Below are 12,130 nucleotides of genomic sequence, written 5' to 3'. Positions count from 1 at the left end.
TGTCATCTCTCTATACTGTAAAATGTATTTACCTTTGTGTATATAGAAGAAAATAAATTAATTACCACTAATTAATGAACTAATCGTTAATTTTTGTTTATTGATTCTTGTATTGTTCTTAGACAATCAATAATTGTGCCACATTTCAATTTGATTCGAGAATGGGAAGTGGGAGAAATACCATGTACAAGATCCTCCACAACCAATTGAATTACAGTTTACTGGCATCACCACCTTTAATTAAGAATGTAAGAACCTTTTTATTTCCATTAACTTTCCTTTCCATTTAGTGCACTAGCTTTATAAGATCATGTACTAGAATTCAATGTGACTCGCTGTGTCCCAGATACTAACAATGATGGAATGTACTTACATGTGGAAGATGATATCCGCCTCGGCCCGCCGCTGGACGCTGAACTGTGCTTTCTCTGCACCGGTTTCCCTGAAGTGGGTTTAATAAAGTCAAACTCTGGTTCATCATTGTGTGAACTGCTGCGGGATGGAGCTGTGGATTAGAGATAACGAGAAAGTGTTAGGCTTCAATGTGAGGCCATTCAGTTCTAAAGGACAACACATACAGCCTTCAATGTGAGGCCATTCAGTTCTAAAGGACAACACATACAGCCTTCAATGTGAGACCATTCAGTTCTAAAGGACAACACATACAGCCTTCAATGTGAGACCATTCAGTTCTAAAGGACAACACAAACAGCCTTCAATGTGAGGCCATTCAGTTCTAAAGGACAACACAAACAGCCTTCAATGTGAGGCCATTCAGTTCTAAAGGACAACACAAACAGCCTTCAATGTGAGGCCATTCAGTTCTAAAGGACAACACAAACAGCCTTCAATGTGAGGCCATTCAGTTCTAAAGGACAACACATACAGCCTTCAATGTGAGGCCATTCAGTTCTAAAGGACAACACAAACAGCCTTCAATGTGAGGCCATTCAGTTCTAAAGGACAACACAAACAGCCTTCAGTGTTTAGGTGGGAGACAACAACGAAAACCTAATGGCTTTTCTACTCAAGTCTGAACAACACACGAATTTTTTATTAGATTTCAGCCTCTTTTTGTGGCACCCTATCTTCTATAGTTTCAAATGCGTATTAAACTTATGTCTGTCTTCCTTCTAGGAGACTTCAATGCCAGATGAGGATCAGACAACACTACCTGCCCAGACTGACTTGGGCTTTCTAGAATCGTGAAAAGTAAATTTCTCCTTTTAGACCTTGTGGTCTCTAGGGCAGATGTTATAAAGGTCATCTATTTCTGTGGCCTATGGTTGACGAGGGTGTCATGTGGCCAGCAGAACGACCAACAGCCTTAACTTTTCGGAAAATGAACGAGAACGGCCAAAGACCGAAGCAAGCCTTTTTGACACTAAATATTTTAGTGGCATGTTTATTGTCTTCTGTCTTTAAAAAAAAAACAACCACATATCTGTTGTGTATATGTGTGTTTGTGTACAACCTTGCCTTATACTATCATGGTCTCAGCAGGTAGAAATATGAACTTTAATAGTTAGTATGTTTGACATGTTTCGGATGTTCCCTTAGAAGATTATTACAAGCCAAACCTTCCACAAGATAGAGGGGGATCGCATCAGTCAGAGTTCGAACCCGGGACCATCGAGAAGACCGTCCTACGACTAGGCAGCTTTGCCATGGTCAAAATTATTAAAACTTTTTTTTTTCAGTTGGAGGAGGATGTATACTATAGAGCAGTGGTGCCCAACCTTATACAGCCTGCGGGCCATTTTAATTTCCGACACTCGTGTCGCGGGCCACATTAATGAAAAGATAAAAAAAAAATGAAATAGAGACTAAACCATTTTAAATAGTCTTATCACAATCCCGTGGATGCAGAAAACCTACTTACAGCCATAAGTCAATTATGTAACAAGGGTTATAGGCGTCTTGTAACTGAAAAAAAGTTTTTCTACTAAATTAAGTGCTTCTAAACATAGTGATCATACTCAGTAATTGTTTTCGGAAATGTGCAGGTTTATGTATACAACATGTTGTAGAAATCTATTGTCTGTATTGCTCGAAATGTCTGCATGGAAGTCTGGCGTTCTAAGTCAATCAGTTCCAGTTGGTGTCAATCCTAAGCGGCAATAGAAATGATTTCAAAATCTCTTGTTATGTCATTTAGTTTTGAATGGAGATTTTCACCAACATCGTCCAATAGTTTTGTAATTGTCATGCCTGGTTGACAGCTTCTACATTTTTCTTTCAGGCCGATTTTATTCCATCACTGATAGCAAGCACTTTTTAATGCTTCAATTCTCTTCTTAAAATGTGAGCAACTCGGTAGCCTCCATTACAGCCGACTCATTTTCTTTATTTCCTTGTAAATATTAGTGTCAATCGGTCAACTCTAGACTTAACTTAGCGACTCTTTTTTTCTTAGCGGCTCAAGCCAACAATGCCACCATATTTTTGTAATGGTTTGTTTTAGGATGTCTTTTTATGTTATGTTCTTTAAAACAGCCACACTCTCTGTAAAAATCAAACATGTTGTCTTGTTAATTTAGATTTAATAAAGATTTGTCCACTTGTTTTAAGTTTTAACATCCAATTCTTCGACATTCCCATGTCATTAACGCACAAATGTTACATGGAATGGCACCAATCATGTTGATGTCAGAAGTACCTGAACCAAAATGAAGAAAAGATGCGCTGCATTACGCACATGAGATGTCAAGGACACGGCTAGCTCAAGACTCGTCCAAGACTCTAAAATAACTGTCGATTCTTGTCGCCAAAAAAACCTACAACCTGTGTTCTTATAGAATAAAAAATTTACATAAATAACTAACAAGACAATAGATTATAGTATGAAATACATCCAAGAAAACGTGAGAGACCTAACATAGAGAAAATACATTTTTCAACCTTTTTTTAATATATATTTTTTTCATTTTCTTCTTTTTGTGCTGTTTTGGAGAGGCCGGTTAGAACCACGTCGCGGGCCGGATCTGGCCCGCGGGCCGTAGTTTGGGCATCACTGCTATAGAGTATAGTGAACAAAGACAATGTTTATTTGAACAAGTTTTGTGCTGTTATAAATGAATGCCAAAACGTCGCGTACCCAGCCAGAGAGACTGCTTGAAGTCTTTAATTTGCCATTAACAATTGTAACAACTGAAGTCACACAAAACAGATGCAATCCTGCAGCTGTTTATAGTTTGGATCGAAAGCCACCAAAGTCATTTCCAATCAGCGTGCTTTCAGGGTTTGTTTTTTAGCGGCCCCCGAAAGGGGAAAAGACGCTATTAGTTTTGTGTGGAATGTTTGTCTGTCCGTCCCGTTTAGATCTCGTAAACTAGAAAAGATAGTGAATATATGACACCGTAATATTTTAGAACATTCAAAGTTCTGATGCAACGGCTACTTTTTTCTTTTCTGTAAGCGAAAAATCAAATTTTTAAAATCATTTATGATAGCAGTTTTTTTTTTCATAAAAATACACCACTTTTATAACTATTGATTATTAATAGTAACAAATACCGCATGCTCTTTAGTAGGGGAGATATCATTTTACCATATTTGTAACAGCAAATGGTTTTAGATTTTTTTGTCAAAATATTTTATTTTTTTTTTACATTTGTATTTATAAGTTAAGTAAATTCTGTCATACTTAATCGCAACATTTACACAAAGAAAAGGTTTACCTTTTTTTTTTAAAGAGAAAAAATCTATTTAGTATACATACAAGTTGGAAAATCTATTTAGTATAGGTTGGACATAATTTTAAAGAACAATTAATAAGTAGTTGTTTATATTATTTCATGAACTGAAGCTCTGCCATCCACATATAGAACACTCAACTAAAGGAATTTTTTTTTTTTTTTTGAGGATTAAAAAAAAAGATTGACACTTTACAAAACAATGAGATCAATTAGATATTCATTATAAGACATCAGTTAGGCCAGGTTCACATTTAACTTCGCATTCACTTTCACCTATCCTTTGGTCTGCTGGACCGCTGAAGCACCACACAAGATCTGTCAATCTTCTTTCTCCATTTTTCTCTTTCATTTGTCTTAGATAGAATTTCATTCTGATGCTCTTTCTGAAAATATTGAAACCTGCCTTTTTACCTGCCTGGGTGGAACACTTCGGGGCCGATTTTGAGTTTGTGTTTCCACACAGTCTTTGTAACCTTGTTGATATTTATTTTTCTTTTGGAGTTTTTAGTAATCTAGAGATTTAATATCACATAACGCGATCTGCCTTTTTTTTTGTAACACCATGTTTATTAATAATCACCATGAATGCGAACAGTGGCTACTTAATTTAAAAAAAAAATAACGATTCGATGTCTAAAGACTCAAAGTTTCAGGCAAACAATTACTATTAGACAAAGATTTTGTTTTGAAAGGCAAGCTTTGCACTTTGTAACTTATAAAACTCTAGGTACTAGAGTCTAGTCTATGAATTTATAATCAACAAATGGAATGAACAACCTTCTTCTTCCTATTTATTTATAGATTTCTTATTTCTTGTTTTCAATGGAGAAGTTTTTCTTTCATGTCTAAATCGACTCAGCAGGCAGTAGAAAGTGTGCGGCTGTGGTTTGATATTCAAGTTCAGCATCCATGTTGTTTTTCCCTTTCGTCTTATCTCTGTGGACTCTCCCCTTCTAGATGAACCTCTCTCCCTCCTCCCTGTTGAAACTAGTTTTGTGTAGACCAGCTCGAGATAGTTTACATTTAGATGGACTGGCAGGGAACAAATAAAAAAAAAAGTGACTTCGTACCTGACGTTACAAGGAGCTGGAGACACAGAGGAGTTTACCTCTGAGAGGGGAGGGAAAGTCATCACAAGCTTTGCTACACTCTTGCCCCCCCCCCCTCCTTTTTTTTTAACCCCCCCGCCCCGCCCAACACCGGTAACGATTCAACCACAAACAAAGTAAAAAAAAAAAGTTCTATATTAAGAGGGAGGGGGAGATATACAGTAAGACAGCCAGATTAGATAGATAGATAGATAGATAGATAGATAGATAGATAGATAGATAGATAGATAGACAGTAAGACAGCCTGATAGATAGATAGATAGATAGATAGATAGATAGATAGATAGATAGATAGATAGATAGATAGATAGATAGACAGTAAGACAGCCAGATTAGATAGATAGATAGATAGATAGATAGATAGATAGATAGATAGATAGATAGATAGATAGATAGATAGATAGATAGATAGATAGATAGATAGACAGACAGACAGACAGACAGACAGACAGATAGATAGATAGATAGATAGATAGATAGATAGATAGATAGACAGTAAGACAGCCAGATAGATAGATAGATAGATAGATAGATAGATAGATAGATAGATAGATAGATAGATAGATAGATAGATAGATAGATAGATAGATAGATAGATAGATAGATAGATAGATAGATAGACAGACAGACAGACAGACAGACAGACAGACAGACAGACAGACAGATAGATAGATAGATAGATAGATAGATAGATAGATAGATAGATAGATTAGATAGATAGATAGACATCTAGTAGAACACGTACACATAGAAACACATCTAGTAGAACACGTACACATAGAAACACATCTAGTAGAACACATACACATAGAAACACATCTAGTAGAACACGTACACATAGAAACACATCTAGTAGAACACGTACACATAGAAACACATCTAGTAGAACACGTACACATAGAAACACATCTAGTAGAACACGTACACATAGAAACACATCTAGTAGAACACGTACACATAGAAACACATCTAGTAGAACACATACACATAGAAACACATCTAGTAGAACACGTACACATAGAAACACATCTAGTAGAACACGTACACATAGAAACACATCTAGTAGAACACGTACACATAGAAACACATCTAGTAGAACACATACACATAGAAACACATCTAGTAGAACACATACACATAGAAACACATCTAGTAGAACACATACACATAGAAACACATCTAGTAGAACACGTACACATAGAAACACATCTAGTAGAACACGTACACATAGAAACACATCTAGTAGAACACATACACATAGAAACACATCTAGTAGAACACATACACATAGAAACACATCTAGTAGAACACATACACATAGAAACACATCTAGTAGAACACGTACACATAGAAACACATCTAGTAGAACACGTACACATAGAAACACATCTAGTAGAACACATACACATAGAAACACATCTAGTAGAACACATACACATAGAAACACATCTAGTAGAACACGTACACATAGAAACACATCTAGTAGAACACGTACACATAGAAACACATCTAGTAGAACACATACACATAGAAACACATCTAGATAGATAGATAGATAGATAGATAGATAGATAGATAGATAGATAGATAGATAGATAGATAGATAATGGATGGATGTAGATGAAGTATGGAACGTTAAAGAGACAATAAAAACTTCATTCAATTCACACCTTGCACTGAATGTATCACATGTATCATAGGTAATTAAAATTATGCTTTGCTCTATGGTTTTCCATGGTTGAAACATTGATTGGTCTATATACGTGTATATGTGTCAATCACATGCTATATAGGTCATGGTTATTAGTTGATTAATTACATTGGAAAATTAATAGGCTTCTATATCATAGTGTTAAGTGACTGCGTCTCTCGGGCCCTAGAACATAATGCTGAGCTGACGTTCTGACTACGTGACTTGACTGGCAGCCAAAACTGGACTTAATACCGGGTGAACACAAGATAGCTAATTACGACTTTGTAAGGCTGACAAGTCTATCTAGAACTCCCAGGTTAACAGTCTATACAAAAGTAGGGTGGCTCTGGTCAGACAGGTAATCGTATGGCATACTTTTGGTTAGGAATTTCTACTGACGGAGCTTGTGTTGGGGATGTTTGGCTGTGGGGCTTTAACCGCTTGGCCTATGAAAGGGGCTCGTGTTCGAAACCCGACTCTTGAGTTTTTGCTGAGCGTTTAAAGGAAAGCGTCTCGCTCCCCCCCCCCCCGGTCCACAGAAGAGACTGGACCACAACACTTTGAGCATGCTAGATTCCTGAACTATGCGCTATAAAACAAACATCGCAGAGACAGATCATGTAAAAAATGATATACCACTTCTAATGTATGCAGTTTCTCACTAAGTAAACAAGTCCCGAGGAAATCTCACTGACTGAACCATTCATCATTTTCCTACTTCAAGAGCGATTCAATCTAAACAGGACGGACGGACGGACATTCCACACAAAACTAATAGCGTCTTTTCCCCTTTCGGGGGCCGCTAAAAATACTTTTTTTTTAAACTTGGCATATATTGAGTGAAATGGCATTGATTATTTTGAATCAATTCTAACTGTACACAATTACGTAAGTTACTCTCCTGGTCTTGCGACTTTTACGCTTGAATGTAAACGAGTCCTATTTCCGAATTGGGGGGGAGAGCGCCGTTCAAGTGCTGCCATCTCTCATCAAAGCAAGGCTTATCTCCCATTAGCTTAGTACATTTTCCACATAAAACAAAACTAATTAAATACAACTAATTGATTTAAAAACAAAATTAAAATTGATTCCTAAGTTGTCACCGACAATGAATAGTTTGTGCAAAGTTTGGACTTCATCTGAAAATGGGCAGTGGGAGAATGAACAAGTTCAAGTTTTTGACCAGACTGGCGGAGGCCGGGGAGTTGATATAAGCGAGGGAAAAAGAAATAGCTGATTTTTTCTTTTACAAATCTGTTAATGATAATAATAGGTTCATTGAGTCAAGATCCTTTTTTACGAATGCCATTTCGACATAACCGTGTCGCAGAGGTCGCCAGCGAGTTTGTGTGTTAGACGAACTTAATTAGTTAATTAGTGTGTATATTAATCTAAAATCTAAACCTTTTAGAGTACTTCGTAAACTATTTACATACTGACTGAAGTGGGGTTTTTTTTAATACATTTTTGTTTCGATAATTTCAAATGATTTCAAAACAAAAAGTCATGTTGAAAGTGTCTAATGTCTACCATTGTACACCCGGTTTGAGTGTTTGCAAGATAGTTTTGTTGTGCACCATGTTCAACAGGAAGGAGTCGTGGTGTACAAGTTGGTCCCAGATAGGGATGTTCTAGTGAAGGGACATCGGTGATACTTCTAAGAGAAGTGTTCTAGAATGGACCTCATTCACCAATCGTAAACAAACAACATTTAGCCACATGGCGCTCTATATCTTCTATATAATTTACGATCTCATGTTTAATTCATGATGGTTGTCACGTGACAGTTTTTTCCATTGTTTTATCAATAAGATCACGTGACTAAATGTTGTTTGTTTACGATTGGTGAATGAGGTCCATTAAGCAATTAACATTTTACGCTGTGTGTCTTTGTGGACACATAAAAAAAAAGATATCTGGTTCAGTGAGCTGATGTGTAGTGACCGTAGTCAAATGAAATACGCACGTGTAGGAAAGTGGCAGCAGCACGCGAGCCTAGTGGGCCAGACCCTGCTAATGGATGTGTTCACGTGCTGGTCTTGGCGAGGCAGTAAACTCTGTGTGGGTACACGTGAAACATCTCGGAGATTTAAAAAAAAAATACCTTCGAAGACAAGATGTTAAAGATGAGGGGAAAAGGGACAAAAAGATTTGGGGAGGGGGGGGGTAATGGTGTGATAAACGTTCAACAGAATATGTACACTGGAAAGATATTAGGCTATTGCTAACTTGCTTAGTTGCCCACTATATCCCCTATAGAGCTATCAAAGAAAGTAGGTCAAGTAGCATGCACAAATGATACAAGAGCATCTCCTCCAGGAAACTAGCATGTGCCCATAGAAACACATCTAGTAGAACACGTACACATAGAAACACATCTAGTAGAACACGTACACATAGAAACACATCTACTAGAACACGTACACATAGAAACAAACACATCTAGTTGAACACGTACACATAGAAACACATCTAGTTGAACACGTACACATAGAAACACATCTAGTAGAACACGTACACATAGAAACAAACACATCTAGTTGAACACGTACACATAGAAACACATCTAGTAGAACACGTACACATAGAAACACATCTAGTAGAACACGTACACATAGAAACACATCTAGTAGAACACGTACACATAGAAACACATCTAGTAGAACACGTACACATAGAAACACATCTAGTAGAACACGTACACATAGAAACACATCTAGTAGAACACGTACACATAGAAACACATCTAGTAGAACACGTACACATAGAAACACATCTAGTTGAACACGTACACATAGAAACACATCTAGTAGAACACGTACACATAGAAACACATCTAGTAGAACACGTACACATAGAAACACATCTAGTAGAACGCGTACACATAGAAACACATCTAGTAGAACACATACACATAGAAACAAACACATCTAGTTGAACACGTACACATACAAACAAACACATCTAGTAGAACACGTCCTACTATTATAAAACAAGCACATATAGAAGAACAATGTTGGTCAATCAAGAATTCGTCAGCTGTGTGTACACTACAATTAACGTTTCAGTTTCAGTCTTGCTTCAAAAAACATTAGAGCTTAAAGTGAAGATATTCAAAGAATTGAAAATCAAACATACAACATCCAACAGAGCACAGCTAAAGTAACACATCCAACACAGCACATCTAAAGTAACACAACCAACAGAGCACAGCTAAAGTAACACATCCAACAGAGCACAGCTAAAGTAACACATCCAATAGAGCACAGCTAAAGTAACACATCCAACAGAGCACAGCTAAAGTAACACATCCAACAGAGCACAGCTAAAGTAACACATCCAACACAGCACAGCTAAAGTAACACATCCAACAGAGCACAGCTAAAGTAACACATCCAACAGAGCACAGCTAAAGTAACACATTTATTATGAGCGCGAAAGACCCAATAAACTATTGAAGCTTCTAACATTGTGTCATCTAGAAAGTTTATTTAGAAATGTTTTCCATCACTCAACTTCAACGCTCCTTGTGTAAGTCTGAGCGTGAAGTTGCACGAGTTTAGACAAATGTAGACAACTTGTGGTTAACAATAAAACATGCACATGGAAACAAAACACAAACTAAAGCAATCACGTCATTGCCATTGAGCTGTCAAGCAGACACAAACAAACAACGTGTAGCGCGGCGCCATGCCTGAGTTGTAAGTGTAACACATACCATTAGAGGAGCTGCGAGATGGAAACAATGAACGACACTTTTGAAAGATTCTCTCTTTGATAGAACCCATGATGACGTGTTCAGAACAGCATCGTTTGGAACCCAATAAATCCTAGGTTTGTTTTGTTTGTTTTACGGCACCAGTGATCTTACAGGATCAAACATAACACAACAAGATAATCCATCGTCTTAGTGAAATAGATCATCACACAGGGGACGAAGCATTCGATCTTTGATGGCGTGGGAGCACTGACCGTCCAATGATAGGCCTCACACGTGAACAGACACAGCACTGGATGTCATTCAAGATTCATTATGCCCTTAATAGCACACGTGTGACTAAAATGTAAACATAAAGATATAAATAGAAGTTACGCCTACTTCTTGGCAAAGTTTCTTGCACCCTGTAGCGTTTAGTAGCTGCCAACTAGGCTGCTGATTTCCACTTTATAAACAAAGAATTAGATTCTAATACCTACAGGATGTCTCTACTCATTAGCTAGTTGGACAGACTGCAGAAAAACTGTTGCTTCAAATATTTCACTGTTCAACATAGGAGCACAAAATTAGTCTAAGAACTCCCTGCCCCCCAATGTTAAAGAGATTTGCAGTATCCATTTAGGTAAAAAAAGTCAAACTGACATCTCAAGCACTGGACAGAGACGTTGGAAAATGGAAAATTGGGGGGGGGGGGGCGAAACTGGATTATCGAGGGTGAAAAGCTTCACGTGAAAGGTGTTATAAATAGCTCCCGGCTAAGTAGGTCAAATTGAACAGCTCATCTTCCAGCATTGACCAGACAGACATTTCATTCTAAAGAAGTTACACAAAGACGAAGATCGATATATTTTTAAAACAAAACGGTAGGGTTAGAAAGAGATGTATGTCTACTCCAGGACAGCATCAGAAAAGTGTACTCATCAAGTAGGACAACAATCCAATACCCACTCAGTGCCACCATTAAAACCAAGAAATCACGGTATGTACTACTTACATGAACCCTAAAAACTCATCTAGCCTTCAATATCACCTAATGTACACGCATCAAACACAAGCGACAACACATGGTGTGAACACAAGAGTTCGAGAGGCAAGAAAGAAGTGCAGTCTCCTCTAGACCATTGGTTTCCAAACGGAAAGTCAACCTCAGGCTCACACTCCAGTAGTGTAGGCCAGGTGGAACCCAGCACACTCACGTTCATACACAAAGGAAAACGCCGGCCGGTTTCTTCTCCACGCTACCTTCATTTCAGAGATCTTTTTTTCTTTCTTTTTCTCTCTGACTGTCTGACTGTTTCATGGTTCACGGGAATCACACACAAGTTGTGTCTGTGTGTGTATCTACGTGATATGCACTATACAACTTCCATACATTTATTTACTGTCTGATGCGTTATTAAGAAACAGTGGTGGTGCAATGTTGTATATAAACCTTGTTTGGGGGGGGGGGGGGATCAAAATTTGTCTGTATTCCGAAAGGGTAAATCTGCCTTTAAAATAAAAACGTTTTAATTTCTGTTCAAGTAATAACATGATGGAAATAACTTCTTTGTGACGTCTTCATCTACTGTATTTCTGTCTTGACACAGCCAACAATATGCTCATTTCAATAAAGGACTGCAATAAATTATGTACACATGAACAAAAAGGAAACAGCTGACAGGAGCTTCCCCGTTTCAGGGTTAGTCATCGACCTACATAACACCGGTAATAAAAACTGACATCATTCTCCTAGTTACCTCCTATCTAAAGAGTCAAGTCTACAAAGGCAGAATGTACAACTTGTTGCCTTGTGTTGTATAGTTCTATTTGGTCATTCAATGAACATTTACAGTACGTACAGCAGCGGTTCCATTGCGCCAGACAAAATGTTCCTGATTTGATTCTCACAACTGGGCGACCCTTCCGGAGG

At 37.6% G+C, this 12,130-nt stretch overlaps 1 protein-coding gene across 8 annotated transcripts in view; it reads right to left on the bottom strand.

Moving 5' to 3' along the window:
- The window catches only part of LOC106074348 (CLIP-associating protein 1-like), a 108,691-nt gene that overhangs the window by 52,003 nt on the left and 44,558 nt on the right, over window positions 1-12,130 (bottom strand). For all 8 annotated transcript variants that reach the window (XM_056004597.1, XM_056004596.1, XM_056004598.1 and 5 more), the window contains exon 8: window positions 374-505. In XM_056004597.1, the coding sequence (XP_055860572.1) occupies window positions 374-505 (132 nt within the window). The remainder of the gene's footprint in view (window positions 1-373; window positions 506-12,130) is intronic.

The sequence above is a fragment of the Biomphalaria glabrata genome, chromosome 11 (assembly GCF_947242115.1).
Source record: "Biomphalaria glabrata chromosome 11, xgBioGlab47.1, whole genome shotgun sequence".
NCBI classification, from domain to species: domain Eukaryota; kingdom Metazoa; phylum Mollusca; class Gastropoda; family Planorbidae; genus Biomphalaria; species Biomphalaria glabrata.
Note: the sequence above shows the minus strand (reverse complement) of the source record. Positions and strands in the feature narration are given on the sequence as shown.